At 42.3% G+C, this 17281-nt stretch overlaps 1 protein-coding gene across 1 annotated transcript in view; it reads left to right on the top strand.

Moving 5' to 3' along the window:
- Positions 1-3872: 3872 nt before the first annotated feature.
- CHFR (checkpoint with forkhead and ring finger domains) overlaps positions 3873-17281 on the top strand; it is a gene marked incomplete at its 5' end in the record, with an annotated part of 992863 nt that continues 979454 nt past the window's right edge. Inside the window, 1 exon segment of the mRNA XM_044068718.1 lies at positions 3873-3938. Within this exon segment, the coding sequence (XP_043924653.1) occupies positions 3873-3938 (66 nt within the window).

Genomic DNA, 17281 nt, shown 5'->3' with positions numbered 1-17281 from the left:
TGGGGCAAAGGTGTTGGCACCAGAGTAGTTTTCGCAATTAATGGCAGGGTAGTTGAAATCACCCAGTATTAGGGTGTTTGGTTGTATCTTAATATTTTCCAGTATGTTTAGAAAGGTGCAGTGAGAGTCTTGGGGCTTGGTGGGGGATTTGTAACGAGCTACAATTTGGATTGCAGTCTTACCTAGTGTTAGGTGCACCTATAGAATTTCGGATGCATTGTGTTGGGCAGCTAGCCTGGAGGTGTGAATATCCTCGGTGAATATGGACACTCCTCCGCCTTTAGTGGTTCTGCCCTGGTCTGGTGGCCGAAAAGTGTGGTAAGAGTTTTAGCCTGCTATTGCAAGGATGCTCTCTGGAGCCTTGAACTAGTTCTCAGTTACTGCACAGATATTGATGTTCTCCATTTTTAGGAGTGCCTTGAGAGAGTGCATTTTGAGGTTTAGACTTCTAGCATTGAGTAAGTAGCATTACCTTCAGATTTTGTCCTTTGAGCCATGCCTAAAAAAGGCACTATAAGGGTGGCAAGAGCCTTAGCCAGTAACCTGAATCCCGGGGGGGGGGACAGGTACAGACCATCTCTGGCAAAGCATCATGGCTTGTCAGTCATGTCGTCCCAGGCAGACAGATACTAGATCCCCTTTGAATGACACCAGAAACTTAGCCAATTGTTGAAGTCAATCATTTTGTCCTTATACTGTGGTATAATTCTGGGCGAAGGCAGGATGCTACTCGCATAGAGAATAGGTGAGAGGATGCTGGAATGTATTGGAGAATACTGGCATGCGAACCAAGGAATTGATAGCAAGTAACTAGAGAGGGAAAGGTAATAAATGGGAAGATGCCAAGAATTTATTTGGAGTGCAAGTTAGAGATTGCCTTCCTAATCAAGGATTGATATCAGTGTAGGTAAAGAGAAAGAAATAGGGGGTCCTAAATGAAAGACCAGCATTGGTAGAGTTTTCAACAGAATCGAGAACATAAGCTACTGTTAAATGACTAATTAGTACAGCATATAAAATATTGCATGGTGACTGTAAGAATCAATCTGAGGAGGTTAGAAAGGCTTGGGAAGAGAGATTGAATAAGCAATTCACAAAGAATCATTTGGGGCCAGAGATGTATGTATGTCTCCCAGATATGCAAAAAAAAAATCTAGGAGATTTAGGATTTTTGCTTGGAAGTGTTGACATGGGTATATTTATACCCCAAATAGACTCCAAAATTGTTTTCCTTACATAGACAGCAAGTGTTGGAGGTATGATGGGAAGAAAGAGCTAATTGGGAGCATTTATTCTGGGAGTGTAATGAGTTTGTATACTTTAATGATTCCCTGTAGACTACTCTGTCAAAGATACTAGGTGAACAAGTTGGTGTATCTAGGGAATTTCTTCTGAGCTATGATACAGAATCTTAATTGCCTAGACATAGTAATGCTTTGCTGAGTCTAATTATTGTGGCTGCCAAAAAAAAAAAAGGCAATTACTAGAAAATGGAAATCAAAAGTCTAAACCAACTGTAATCGATGTAGTGAATATAGTAACAGAAATAAAAGAACTGGAATCAAGTGCTTTTTTGAATGTCATTTCCAACTTTTGTGTTACACGCACACTCTAATGTTTTGACAGGCTGATCTTTTATTCATTTTTTTTTCTTGTCCTCTGTGTTTGAACCTATGTCACATTTTCAAGACTTTTTGTTTTAATGAAAACCCTTAAACAAAAAAATCACATCTTTTCAAAGCCCCCAACCTATTAACATAGAACAAACAAAACTATGTACATCTTCAAAAAAAATGAAGTTAATCTCTTCAGATAGGAATATTGCCTCAAATTGACAGCAGTACCCACAGGCATTAACTAAGCTAAAATTAAGGTTGCCCATGCAAAACTGCATGTTACAGCCTATTCATCCACTTCCACTGATTGTCTGTTCTTTTCTTATCTCTGTTCTCCTACAAGACATGAAAAAATGGTGGTTTGCTTTCAGAAAATATTAACTTTTAACCTTAAACTTCAACTTCTTTGCTTTTTATCTGTGTTTCAAGCAACTTCCTTTGGAAGATTTGAAAAGCTTTCACTGGCAATGTCTCTATGAGCTGAAGAATGAGGATCAGAGTCCCCTTCTGGTTGGTGGCTCACTTTTTTGTTGTATAAACATTTGTATTTCCTTTTTAGCCTGTTTTGCATCAAACTGTATTTGATCCTCCAGAATAAAATAAGAGCTGAAGACTGCTGAATACAGCTTGAAACTCACACCTGCCTCTTTACATTCCCTGATTGCTGAGATACATTTTCTTCTCTTCTTCCTGGTGAACAATGAATAATTATTTTCCACAAACACTCTGCTAGTTCCAGTTTTCAGTACTCTTCCTTTCTTCCACAGGTTTTTGTCAGGATAGACTCTCTTTGCTGGTATGATTGCATCTTTACCGGTAAAGCTCTTGGCAGCTTTCTCATGGCCAGGTTTGGACGATGTACCCTTTCAGTTAATAAATCTTGCTGTGGAATATCAATCCAGTTGCTTATTGGTGCTTTCCTAAAAATGGATACAGCCTGTTCTTTCCAGTTTTTCTGGTACAGTGGAAAATGTCATGTTTTCATTTCTCTCTCTGCCTTTTAATGCTACCATTTTTAAACTGCTCTTCTTGAGAAGTCTAATGTGCAGCCAGCTTTTTCTTCATTTCAGCCTTTGACTTTTGCAGTTTTTCAGTCTGGCTGTAAAGCTCATTAAAATTTCTATTTTTCCAGACGTTTTTTATTTGTGTTGACATACTTCTTCAGTGTTTCATTTTTAATCACCTCTGAGTGCATTTGGTTTATTTTTCCACTAAATTACTGGAAGTCACAAGAGTTTACTAGACAAATCTGGAGTCCCTTGGACTTGAACCAGAGTCTATTGTTGGGAGACAGAGATGAACAGAAAGATCACCAACACTGTAATGAGTGAATAAATGTCAGATTATAAAGGGATGGGTTTTGTACCAGAGCTGACAATTGAATTGATTTTTGTTGAACAGCTGCAGGATTCTTCCCAGTCAGTGTTAACCTTTCTTCTTTGCTGGCATCCAGGCAGTGTACTTACTAGTTAGTAACCAAATTTTACTCAAGCTGGCTGAATTACTAGCGTTTATATCTTGGTTTCTTTTTTCACACTGGGAGAGCTGAAATTAAGTTGTTGGTTAGTGTTCAGCCATCTTGGAAGCTGAGAATTTGCCATATCTTGGCCAGATTGCCTTCTAGTCACTGTGAACACCTCATATGGCCTCCTCTGAAAGTAGGTCATGCGTATTGATTCTAACCTAGTTGAAGAAAGTAAGTAAATGAATAAATAACTTCTAGCAGGGAGTTAGTGCCCACTCATACATCCATACCTTCAACCAATACACATATAGCAGTAGTTGTGCTGCAGTGTATGAATATGTAAAGTCTCATCCATTTTCTTGGGAATCTGTTAGTATATTTGTTTGAAGAATAGTATGTGCAACTAGTATAGATACCTATGATAGTTTTGTAGTGAAAGACAGTCCTTTATATAACTTGCATATTTGGTCAAAAAGAAAGTTAAAGTAGGTGGCAGTCAACAGGTTTGACTTGATATTGTATGTAAAACGCTTTCCAGGGAAACTGCTTTTCTGGTTTGCTGAATGCTATTCAAGTAGTTTCTTCCATGTGTCCTGTTTCTAAACATTCATTTTTTAGTTCATTAGCCAGTAACTGTAATCATTCTTAGGCTTGCTGCTTTATTTGTACTGACCTTTGCTAGATCTTGCTCTCACACAGAAGACCAGTGATTGGGAGGGATTGTGGAAAACACTCTTGCCTTTAGTATTTACTAATCTGTAAAAGTGAACCTTTGCTTTGTTTTCAAATAGATGTCGCTTTTCTTTATGAGTCTCTGAGCACTGCGGATGGTATAGCTGTTAAAGAAGTACCAGCAGGTAAGAATAATTAACCACTGACTGTTGCTGTAGTGATAGAACAGTAGCTGTTGTCATGCCTCTTGTGATGTAATCTTGTGTTTTGTAATGTTTTGATACTGAAAGATAAGGAAAGGTTGTAAGGAATACAGAGAAACCTATATGGTTCCCAAATGGATGTACGTGAAATTAATAATGTGCAAATTAGTAAACTGGAAATGTATGTTTGTTTAACGTTAAGTAGGGGAAAACCGTACATATAGACATAGCTTTGCCAGGTTACTAGCTAGGCATGTATGTACTGCTCTAAGGTCTTTTAAGACTGCTGTACTTTGATGCTTATTTGAGTGACCATTGCTGCAGGAATTCATGTTATGTAAACAGGATGTAGCTGAAGGCTGATGTCAGTTATCTTGCTTAATCTTTTTCAGTACTTGGATGTCATATGGGATGCCAAATGAGACAGCCATCCATCTTTCTCATGTCTCTCTCCTCTTTGCTAAGCTGATTCCTTTTATCTTTGTCAGTGTTAAGTGGAACCATCCTGTTTCATATCCTGTACATTAACTTTGTTTCAGTCTCTGGCCGTTAGTTCATCCTGTTTCATGTCCTGTACATTTGAACTTCTTTTTCTTTCTTTTACTACTTCTGTCCATTCAGCATCTTTATGTTCCACAGGATCTTCATAGATTTTTTTCCAAAATGTATCTATTTCTTCATTTTTTGGTGGTTCAATTCCTTTTGCCTTGTTTCCCAATTCTTTGTACTTTTTTTTGCATTTATCTTCATATTTTCGAAGTTTTTCTGTCTGTGCTGATATTTTTAGTTTATTTTATTTGCAATAGTACGCAATAGGTCCTGATGTGTTCTGATACTATGCATTGCTTTTATCACGTCTATATTTTTGAGTATTTTTGTTGATGTGGTCCCACTTCTATAGTTGTTGCCTAAATTGCTTTATAGATGTCCTTCAAGGATGCATCTGCAGTCATAACATATGGGTTGTCCTGCCTCAGGCAGCCCTTCGGTCGGCCGGATTCCAAAGTCTGGGTCTGGCCTCGGCTGATGTCACACTTTCCCCGACGTCAGAGCCTCTGGGGTATAAAGGCATCAGCCGACGCCATTTTCCTCAGTCTTTCTTGCCGCGTGGTGCCCGAAGCAGAAGCTGTTCGCAAGTGCCGGTCGGTCAGATCCAGTGAATTCAGCTACCGAAGACTTCGAAAAAAGCTAAGTACCCCGTTGGGGACTCTTTCTTGCCTCAGCCGATGTCAGACAAAGTAAATAATTGTTTAACTTGTGGGAAACAAATACCTCATAAGGATTTCCATTCCTACTGCCTTCCTTGCTTAGGCCCAGACCACGACGTATCGGCCTGTTCAGCCTGTGCTTCCTTCAACCGACGAACTCTTAGACGTCGGTCGGAGTTTGCAGAGGAATTTTTTGGGGCCAGTTTTGCTTATAAAATGCCGTCGGAGACTCCGACTTCGCATTTGGTGAAAAAACGGAAGGAAGAGGACAGACACTCGCGGCCCGTAGTTTTGGCTGAAACCACGGTAAGGCCTACCGCGAGTGTCTCGGTTTCAGCTGAAACCGAGTCCTCGGAGATTCCTACTTAAGAAACCATTCAACCGACCACCGCGGCCCGGGAGGCCCCGGTTGAGTCGGCTACCGAACTACCTACCGAAACCAGTGTTCAGGAAATGTCCGACACCATACCTTTGGACATTTCTACTCCTGCACGTGGGGCAGCTAGGCCCCCTGCTTCCATGTCCATTAAGGCCTTTTCTAGGGCTAAAGCTGCTAAACTTTCTAAAGCTTTGCCTCCCAAGACTACCTCCCAGAGGCCTTCCTCCAGTTCTCAGATCCTCAGCTTTGCAGAGGACCTTATTTTCTTAATTAGAGGTTCACAACCTCACCCAGACAGGGCCTCTCACCCTCCACCGGACAAAAGGCCCAGGACTGACCCCTCTGACCCACACTTTTCAGATGAGTCCTCGGATGGATCTGAGTTGTCAGACCACCAGGAGGAGGCTTATTCACCTTATGAGGATTCAGATGCTGAGGAATCTATCGCTTCAGCCTCCCCTCCTGAAGAGTTTTCCTTTGGTGAGACTCTACACTCCATGAGAGAGCATTTTCAATGGCAAGGTCAGGATTTCTCTGATTCTAGAACATTTTTGCATTTGCCTCAACATAGGCCCTTAGCTATACCTCCTGTTCTGAATGTAATTGATGATGTGTACAATGATGTCAGTACAGCCCCTGATACACTTCCTCCGGCCCCTGCCAAACCTGATAGATACTACAGGGTCCCGGATTCTCATTTCCATCTGTATAAAGCCCATTCTGCAGACCCAGAAACTATTTCTCAGGGCCCTAAAGGGGTTAAGCGCCACTGCCAAAAATCCTCTACCCTCTGAAAGAGAGTCTAGAGCTTTAGAGAGATGGGGAAAGAAGGTATATACTTCTGCAACTCTTTCTGTCAGGGCATTAAATTGTCAATTTCATATGATACAGTACCAAGAGTATTTGTTAGATGAACTGAATAAGAAACTTTCTTCTCCTGAACCCCTTGACCGTAAATCCCTTCAGGATTTGGTACACAACTCGCAACAGGTTAGTAATCATTTCTTAAAATGTGGCTATGATGCATTGGAGGCTTCATTTAGGTCAGCTATGACTGGGGCAGTTATTCGTAGGCATGCCTGGCCGAAGGAACAATCTTTGCCAGACCATGTTTAAAGCAAAACTCCTGGATGCACTCCTCCAATGGAGAAACAAAATTTATTTGGCTCCTCTGCTCAGGAGATCTTAAAAAAGGTTGAAGAAAAGGCAAAATCTGTGCTAACAGTTAAGGATTTCCTGCAAGTACAACCACCGAGATTCAGCAGAAACTGGCCTACAAAGAATTGGTCCTTTCCAGACTCGGACAGAGCCCAGAGGGGCAGGAACAGGCACCCTAGAGGCAGAGGCCAATCGAGGGGCTCCTACAGAGGCCGTCAGTGGCAGCCTGCCAACCAGAGGAGTAGTGCAACAGCAACAACAACAACTACTACACCAGGACAGGCTCAATGACTTTACTCTGATTCCGCCTACCAGGCGGTCAACTGCAAGCACCCTTGGGCGGAAAGCTGGCTTTATTCTCAAAAAACTGGCATTATATTACAAGGGACACATGGACACTGCAAATAATAGACAAAGGATACAGGTTCCACTTCCACACTTTGCCAAAAAGAAACGGAATGCCAAACCTCCCACCAAATCAGAGGGTAGAGGCTTTAAGGCAGATCAACAATTTGCTTCAGATGAAAGCTATAGAAAAGGTACCACGCTCAGAACAAGGCCAAGGATTTTATTCCAGACTATTCCTTGTACCAAGAAAAGAAAATCAATGGAGGCCTATTCTCGACCTGTCCGCACTGAATACTTACCTCATTGTGCCAAAATTCAAGATGCTGACACTACAGCAACTTCTTCCCATGTTGGGCAAGGAGTCTTGGCTGGTGACTCTAGATCTCAAGGAGGCATACCTGCACGTCCCTATTCAACCAAGTTGCAGAAGGCACCTCAGATTTCTTGCAGGATCAGAGCATTATCAATTCTCAGCATTGCCCTTTGGTTTATCTACTGCGTCCAGAGTATTCACGAAATGCCTGGCATCAGTAATTGCAAATTGCAGACTTCAGGGAATTCAAATCTACCCATGCCTGGACGACTGCCTAATACAAGCGGACAACAAGGGAAATTTGATAAAGGACTCTGCCTATGCCATCCACCTACTACAGACCTTGGGATACACAGTCAACATTCAAAAGTCAAGACTAGTGCCATCCCAAAGGATAACCTTTTTGGGTACAGATCTGGACACAACCACCCAAATGGCTTTTCTCACAGAAGAAAAACAAAAATAGCTTCCAGATTACTTCATGATTCTGACAAGACAAACTCAGCTTACTGCAAGGAAAATCCTGCAGGCCCTGGGTTACATGGCATCCTGCATAATTCTGATACCACACGCCAGGCTACATATGAGAAAATTACAGTGGTACCTAAGGAGTGTATGGTCTCAACACAGTCACAGTTTAGAAACCTTGATACCAATCATTCCATGCCTTCAAAAGGAATTTCTGTGGTGGGCTCAGGCCTGCCAGTCCAACAGAGGGTTGCCTTTCAACAAACCAAAAACAAGGCAGACCATCACCACGGATGCTTCAGACCGAGGATGGGGAGCACACATGGAGGACAAATGTATCCAGGGCCTATGGCCTCAAGGACAATTAAGCATGCACATAAACCAAAAGGAAATGCTGGCAGTGATGCATGCAATCGAGGCTTTCAAACCCTTCCTCCGTCAAGGCCACCTGTTAATAAGGACAGACAACACCACGGTCATGTGGTACATAAACAAGCAGGGAGGCACACATTCTTACCCTCTATGCCGGCTGGCTATGAATCTATGGGAACTATGCCTGAAACTCAGTATTCAACTACAGTCCCAGTTCGTGCCAGGAAAAGAGAACACACTGGCAGACAGCTTAAGCAGAACTACCATGGATGCACACGAATGGATGCTGCACCCAGACATCTTCCAACTCGTAGCAAAGGCATGGGGAATGCCAGAGATAGATCTGTTCGCCTCCCCACTCAACCATCAACTGAGGACATTCTGCTCAAGGACATACCACCCACAAGCTTGGAGGGTGGACTCTCTCTTTCAGCTGGAAAGCTCTAAAAGTATATGCCTTCCCACCTCTTCCATTAATGTACAAGGTTCTACTGAAGATCCGGGAGGAACAGCCAAGAGTGATACTGATAGCTCCAGACTGGCCAAGGCAACACTGGTATCCATTATTGAGAAGCATGTCTCAGGCAAAACCATGGCCTCTCCCCCTATGGCCTCTTCTTCTGACGCAGAACAATTTCAAGATCATGCATCCCAACTTGAATACATTGCGGCTAACTGCCTGGAAAATTCCTTCAATCCCAATCAAACTGCTTTATCACAGAGAGTGAAGGACATTATCTTGGAAGCTCGACGCCCTTCCACAAGGAAGACATACTCAGCTAAATGGAAAAGATTTCTCATTTGGAACACATCAAAAGGCTCAGATGTGACAGTGGCAAGCATGATGCATATCCTGGAATACTTAGCAGAGTTGTTCCACAATGGCCTGTCTTATTCCTCCATTAAGATTCATGCCTCAGCAATTTCAGCAGAATACAATGTGGATCCACCTATCTTCTCACACCTTCTCCTCAGACAATTTCTGAGAGGGATAAAAAATATTAAACATCCAAGAAGACCCCCTCTACCTGCTTGGAATCTCAACTTTGTGCTGGAGAAACTGACACTTCCTCCTTTTGAACCAGCAGCATCAGCGGATCTACAGTTTCTGTCTTGGAAAACTGCATTCCTTCTGGCAATAACTTCAGCAAGAAGAGTATCTGAGTTACAAGCATTAATGACAGTACAGCCATTTCTTATTTTCCATCAGGACAGAGTTTCACTAAGAACCAATCCTACTTTTATGCCAAAGGTGGTATCTAGGGTATCCTTGAACCAAGCTATTCACTTGCCTACGTTCTTCCCAAATCCACAGAATAGAGGGGAAAAACTGCTGCACACCCTGGATATACACAGACAGCTACGCTACTACTTGGACAGAACTAAAACTAGCAGAAAAACTGACCAACTATTTGTAGCATATGCTACTGGGGTGCAAGGAAAAGCAATTTCCAAACAGACAATTTCAAAATGGATAGGAAATTGCATTTGATTTTGCTACTCCTTTCATGGAAAGACAGTTCCTGAAAACATCAGGCCTCATTCCACAAGGGCCACGGCCACCACTACAGCCTTCCTACGAGGGGTGGCTACCAAGGACATTTTAGAAGCTGCTACTTGGAGCTCCATGCATACATTTGCCAAGCATTACAATCTACCTTTATACTCCAGATCCAGAGCAGGCTTTGCTACTGCAGTCCTGCAGGGGATCTTAACTACACCATCCTTTTCTTAGTACCTCCTCCCCCAGATTGGCTATGGTATTCTACCCATATGTTATAACTGCAGATGCATCCTTGAAGGACATAGTACAGTTTTGTACCTACCATAAATGTAGATGTCCGATAGGTATGCATCTGCAGTCAGGTTTACCCTCCCTCCTACCCCTCTGTGGTATTCCTAGGGTACTTACCCTTCTTTTAGCTAGCTGGGGGAATCTATTATGGTGTATGTGTTTGTTTATACATGTATATATTTATATAATTTTGTAAATGTTTGGAACTTTTCTGCATTTATCCAAATTTAGCCTTCCTAGAGGGCACCTGGCATCTGGGGCAAGAAAAACTGAGGAAAATGGCGTCGGCTGATGCCTTTATACCCCAGAGGCTCTGACGTCGGGGAAAGTGCAACATCAGCCGAGGCCAGACCCAGACTTTGGAATCCGGCCGACCGAAGGGCTGCCTGAGGCAGGACAACCCATATGTTATGACTGCAGATGCATACCTATCGGACATCTACATTTATGGTAGGTACAAAACTGTACTTTTTCTGTATTAAGTACTTCCATGATGGCATTTGTTTTTCCCCCTTTCTTTCCTTTATTGCCCCATGTTTTTGTGGTAAGACTTTATCTGTCTCTTTAATTTAGCTGCACAGTAATATATGCTATTACTTCTGTAATATCGCATGAATTTCTATGAACAGTCCTAATTACTGTGTTCATTCGTTTTATCAAACGTCCAACTTTTTGGGTTTTGACTTTCTGTAGTCTATTTCTTTCATTGATCTTAATATGTCTGTCCATTTCTATTAAACCAAGCAACTCTTCTCTTAGATTATTTTCCTCTAAACTGGGAGGGTACATTCTTTTCTCCATTTCATGTGGGCATTCTACAGAAAGTTCCAGAGCATCTTCCTTTGCCAAATTCTCTTCGATTTCAACCTGTGTCATCCGTTGCTTTTTCGTATGGGAACTCACTGGCCTATAACGCCACAACATTGACTGCATCAGAGTTGCCCTTCCCTTCCTGTACAACTCCAACTGAACTTTTGTACTGGTTTCCTACGGAAGGCTACAAAGTATCTTCGTATGGCAACTGATCAGATGTTCCCTGGTCCACTGATTTCTCCTTAATTTAGGTATCTGTTGCTCTAGCCTGCTGTGATGTTCACTTCCCATGCATTCCATAACTTCAGCTTCTACCTTTTTAACTTCTACTTTAGTAATCTTCTGTTCTGTGTTCTCTCTTTGTGACCTTATTTTTTTGTACTGTGACATTTTCCATATCTGGATGCCATTGTCTGTATTTCTCTTTGAATATTTTTGTGGCTTCCTTTTTTGTTTTGATTAATTTGGCTTTCTCATTTGCATTGCACTATATCAGATCTGTCTTTTTTCCCATGTCTGTATTTCTTTTTTATAAAATCTGTAGATTTTGTTTTTTATATTTTCACACTTCCACAGTTGCTTCTTTTTCCAAACGGTCCAAGGTTTCTTGGTCTAGATAATGTTTTTCATAAATTTGTTATATTAATGAACACAATTTTTCATTTGAAGCTTTTGACAAATTTTTCTCGTGCAAGTATTTTTCTTTCCTTTAATTTCTCTCTTAATCTTTTTGTATATCTTCTGTCTGGAAATGCTGGGCTATTTGCGTTATAGTAACAATACATCATTTTTTCTTATCCTGAATAGTCCACTCTGTCTTCTTTTTGGCTCTTTTTGGCCTATCAGTTTTTGTGATTTTTGTGGACTACTACTACCTATTACAACGGGGGGGGGGGGGGCATCCTCCCCTGGGCCTGGCCTAACCCCATTGTAAGAATGTTTCCATGTCTTGAGGATTTTACTGTCTTTTTTTTTTTTTTCCAATCCTAGCACCAGAGCACCTACCAGGATTTTTTTTATCCTGGGTCTTGTTCACTCTGCTATCTTTTGTTATTTTTTTAACCTACGTCCATCCATGATGTATACTATATAAAGTACAGTCTGTATATCAGTGTCATCTTGGTGAGATTTTATGAAAAGCAGGGTCCACCTTGCGAAAGTTCTGACCGAGACTTGAGGATGAATTGAGTTCCAGCAATACTACTCTCCTTTGCTTTCTGATTTATCATCTCTCCATTCTTCTTTGTAGAGTGTCCAGTGGTTCGGCAGATTTTGTCTGCTGTACATGTGATTTTCTGTTTTTAAGAAGTGATCAGCAGAAACTTGTATACAATGACTTACAGAGCTGCAACTTACTTGTTTTCCCCTTGAGTTGCCTCTGTATGTCTACAATAAGCGGGGGGGCAACAAGTCTTTAGTACTAAGCTCACGTCAGGTTTCCAAAAGTTGTGTAGTGACCACAAAAAAATTTCTACATTTTTGCAAATTTAAACAGCCTGCATTTCAGTGTTTTTTTAAGTTCGCAACACCTTCTCCCCTGCATGGTCTCTCTCATTTTTTCAAGTTAATGTTTGATGTACATTCCTTTCATGTATTTTTTTCACAGTGTTCTATTTACTACATGAAAGGGTCTTTGGTTATTCCAGCTGACTTTTTTACCCTTTATAAGGAACTGCCAACATGGCCTCTGTAGCCAAAGTCAGTTTTATATGCTTTCGTTTAAGATGATTACCACTAAAAGGCAAGTTTATACTGATAGCTGCATTTTTCCAATGGCCAAGATTAAATCATTAGCAAAAAAAACAGGTTCAGAAATAGTAGGATTGCAGGGGCAAATGTCCTTGAGATATATTATCATATTTGAGACAAGTTCAGTTGCAGAAACAAATAATGGTGAGATAGGACTTGCTTTTCTGACTCCATGTATCTGTTTATACCTCACCAGTCCTTTTCTGTTAATTGATAGGCAAGTTTCAGTGTTATGTTTTGTCATATTAATCAGTGATTCAGGGAAACATATTCATCAAAGTGTCTTATAAACAAAATTCCTGTTCGCAGTATAAAAGCACTTGGGGATACCCACTATCAAAAGCTGGATCCTCAGCCATATTCCATTTTAGGTGAATGTTAAGAAATGATCTGAAGTTGCTGAGTTTCAATGACAAATCTATTTTGAGAGTGCGAGATCTGTTTAATAGCTTCCAGCAGTTTAGTGTTTAGTAAAAGCACTAGAATTTCATAGTCTCTATTTAAAAATGCAGCATGTCTAAAGTTGGAAACATGTTTTGGTTTTAAGAGTTTTTTTTGTCTCTGCTGCATTTTAAGTCAGAACTCTGAAGGGGCAGATCAGGGCCTACGCCACTGAATTTGCTGCCTCTGTCTTTTGTGAGGATAGTTCTGCCACTCATCTTGTGGTATCTGATCTGCTGTCAGTTTTCATCCTATTCTCAACTGTTGGGTCTGGATCTGATCCTCTGGTCTGACTCTGCCGTTGCTAAAGCTTGTGGTCACCAAAAAACTGTCGCGCTTATCCTTTACCTATAATGCACCAACCCCTAATATACCGTAGATCTTGTTTGCTGCTTTTCGCAAAAGACGCGGTCAACCTGAAGCGTTAATTGAGATAAGTGCTTTTTTCCTTCATATTTTCACTTCCTTGTTATGTATTCCCTTGCCTTTTACACTCAGTGTAATACTATTATACCACTGTTGGTAATTTTTTCCACTGCAGTCTATAACTTTCTTATAGTGTACACATCTGTGCAATTCTTCTTACCATTGTTGGTATTTCCTTTTCTTTTTCTTACGTTTATACAAAAAAAAAAAAAAGTTTCTCCCCTTTATATTTTTTCTCTAAAGTCATCATGTCTGACAAATGCCTGCTGGCTTGCTGACGTCACTTCCTCATCTTCTTTAACTGATGGCCATAGTTTGTGTCTGTTGTTTAGGCCCTCAGCATCTACAGGAGGATTGTGCTATCTGCAAAAAATTGTAGTGCCATAGCAGACAGAAAAAATAAATTGATATTAAAAGGATTGCTTCTATCCTCGGTCGGAGAGGCTATCTCTGAGGATCAGTCCCCCTAAATGAAAATTAAAGAGACCTTGGGTAAGTCTCCATGGCCATCTATTTCTTCCACTCCTTATTCGGAGTCGCCAAAGAAAAAAAATCAAGACTGGATCTGAAATCTGTTCATGTCCTCTCTCCTTTGGATACGACTGCAAAATCTTTAGCTCCAGGCTCTTTGGATCTGAAAACTCTACCAAGAACAAGATATTCTCCAACATTAGCTCCAGTACCGTCTGTGGTTCCCTCTCCCTTCCTGGAGAGATGTCGTTCAAGGTCACTGTCCCTTGCCTCATCTCATTCTTCCAGGAGTCTCACTGAGGAAGATGTGGACATAATGATGATGAAATTCCTCTTGGCACAGATTCAGATGGATGTTCTCCCAGCTCCTACTGTTTGGGTTAGAAGCTCGTCCATGTCTTACACCACCATGATCTGTTCCTTCTCTGATACCACTGGTTGTTTCAGAGTCCCTGGATCCGTACATTCCGGGTCCATCTGGCTCAGATCTGAAGACTTCTGTGAGTGCACCGGCTGCAACTTCTTGGATCCAGATAACTCATGGAGCTGAAGCTGCCTTGTCTGGTCTGGGGAGCTGTAGTTGACTGCTACGTTTTTGGAGCTGTCTCTGCCTCCCAGAGCTTCGGCGTTGGATAGTTTGGCTTGGCTCTGTCTTCTGTCTGGGGGGGGGGTTGGTCTTGGAGCAGAGAGAGGCAGTGATCCAGAAGCCTACCTTCTCAGAACAGCTGTTCTTTTCTGCCAGAGCGATCTGCCTTCGAGGTCGTGAAGGGAGTGTTTTCTGTTCCGACAGGGTAGATGGATCCAAATCCTTTGCATCTCCAGTCTAGTTCCCAGATGTCTCTACACTTGGAGCCAAATCATTCTGTGCCACAGGGACAGCCAGCTCAAGGCCTTAAGATCACCCAATGGGGTATTAGGTTCTTCTGACACTTCACCGTATCATCCCACTGAAGAAGTCCCTTGGAAGAGGAAGTGCAAGAGGAGACCCTTAGAGAGTGTCCATGAGTCACTCACACAAGATACTGATTTAGATGAAGGAGAAGCGTCCCCATGATCACCTCTGAAAGATGTTTCATTTGGAGACATTCTCGAGATCCTTAGTCAGACAGTTGGCTGTTTTTCCAACAGCCCTTCACTAGAGGGATCAGTGTTTCTGGAAGCTTTTGGAGCGGGCCCATCTACCTTCTGGGTTACTACACCCGCTGATGAGCTCATTGATTTGATCTCTAGGCAGGCTTGGAAGGAACCTGACTCAGTTGAGCCAATCCCTAATAGGCCAGATTGGATTCTGGCTCCACCAATTGTTAAGGAATTTTTGAGTAAGGGATGCCCGTGGATGCTATGGTCATGGTGGCGGCCATCAAGAAGGAACTCGCTGAGCAAAGTTCCTATGTCCATCCCCCTAACAGGGAGTCTAGGGTGATGGACAGGTTTGGGAAGTGTGTATATGCATCATAGGTTCATAGGTTCATAGGTTGGTACTAGGCTATCAGCCCTAGGGCCTATACAAGCCTAGCCATAACAATTCCCTGGCTATTTCTTCCCACATTATTTACTTTCCTGGACCCCTGTCTAGCAGGGCGACTGACGTGATCCCTGGGGTGAATTTCCTTTCTCCCATCCAATCGTCAAGGTTCCTCTTGAAGAGGTCCAAAGAGGCACTCTGCTTTACATGTATGGGCAATCTATTCCAGAGTGTGGGGAGTCTCTGGGTCAGGAACCTATCCCTCCAGCATGTTTTGTTTATTGTGATGACAAGGTTTAGATCCCTGAGCGTGTAGCTCTGAGGGATTGGGATTTCTTTAAGTGTAGCATGTCCAACAGCTCTGGGTTTGACATGGCCTTGTATGTTAAGCAGAGATCACCTCTGAGTAGACGATATGCGACAGAGTATAGCTGGAGTTTTTTAAGGCGGTCAGCGTAGGGCATCTGCTTTAGGCCTGTGATTCTTTTAGTGAGGTATTTCTGAGGCCTTTCCAGTTGTTGCAGATGTCTTGAGAGCTACATACCAAATGGGGCATTGTATTCTATAATGGGTCTAATGAGGGATGAGTACAGTGGGACAATGACCTCCTTTTTCTGGATGAAAAGCCCTTCGTGATGAGGTGTGCCACATAGAAGGATTTCCTGACTGTTGTGGCGATGTGGTTATCGAAGGTGAGACCACTGTCCACCTGTGTCCCTAAGTCTCTTATCACACTTTCTGTGTTTAGTGTACTGCCACCTATATGGTAATTCATGGATACATGTTTTTTCCCAAAGGGGATAACAATACAATGTGATAGTGTTCAATCTCGCCGTTTGTTCTTACACATGGGTTCGAGCCGATCCTCGGCTCCGTGCCTCTTGCAAGCTCTGCATCGAGAAGAAGCTCGAGACAATCTAATACCCACAATCCCCCTCTGCCTTTACCTCAGATCTAGTTTGCCGCTGCTGCATTCGCATCGTTGGGAGCTAGCTCGAGGGTTTTCTAAGCTAAGATATAACTTTTTGTTGTATTTTATTGAGGATTTTATTTAACTTAATATTGTTGGTATTACCTTGTGTGATTGTGTTCTGGTTCCGTAGTTCTTTGGTACCGTTAACCCTTTTATCGGTATTTTTGTACCAGGGGCCTACACCCTTACCATATACTACTATATTGAGTCAAATTTACCTGATTGTGACTAACCGGATTTGACATTTACCTGATTGTGACATTTACCTGATTGTGACTATTTTACCCGGATTTGACTGTGTTTTTGTTTCTAGACTTGTTTATTACCTACAATGTCTGAGAAGGCAAAGTCTGGTTTCAAGCGTTGTCAGTGTGGCCAAAAAATGTCGGTCACTGACAACCATAGTTCCTGTGTCTACTGCCTTGGTCCTCTCCACTTACAAGAGGATTGCTCCATTTGTCACTCTTTCAGTGGGAGGGTCATGACAGATAGGCGCAGGAAACTAATGGACAGGGGTCTGTTGAAACCAGCTTTCCAAGAGGCTTTGGATGCTTCTGACCAGGCATCGAAGTCCTCTAAGGAATCGAAGACATCGGAGCCCAAGTCATCGGCTCCGAGCTCTTCTTCAAAGGTTAGATCACCGGTTCCACAGACTTCGGGCCGAGTGTTCAACTGGTGTCGGTTCCTGAGCCTCGAGTCTTGGAACCGGTGATGGAGCTCCTCCTTCGCCATATTGAGGTCGGCTCCGTCTTGGTTCCTTCGACCCGTTCCTCCTCTAAACTTTCGGATGTCGATGTGGATCGTGTGATGCAGAAGCTGCTGGAGCATTCGCCCTCTCTAAACTTATTTCGGTTTCCACCCAGCTGGTGTCGAAACTTGAAGGCCTTCCTGTATCTCCATCCATTCCTCCTCCGAGACCGATTCAGTCTTTGGAGCCGGAAGAGGC

Source organism: Protopterus annectens, chromosome 4.part0 (genome assembly GCF_019279795.1).
Source record: "Protopterus annectens isolate FY-2018-M chromosome 4.part0, PAN1.0, whole genome shotgun sequence".
Lineage (NCBI taxonomy): Eukaryota > Metazoa > Chordata > Ceratodontiformes > Protopteridae > Protopterus > Protopterus annectens.
This window is presented reverse-complemented; position numbering and strand designations above follow the sequence as displayed.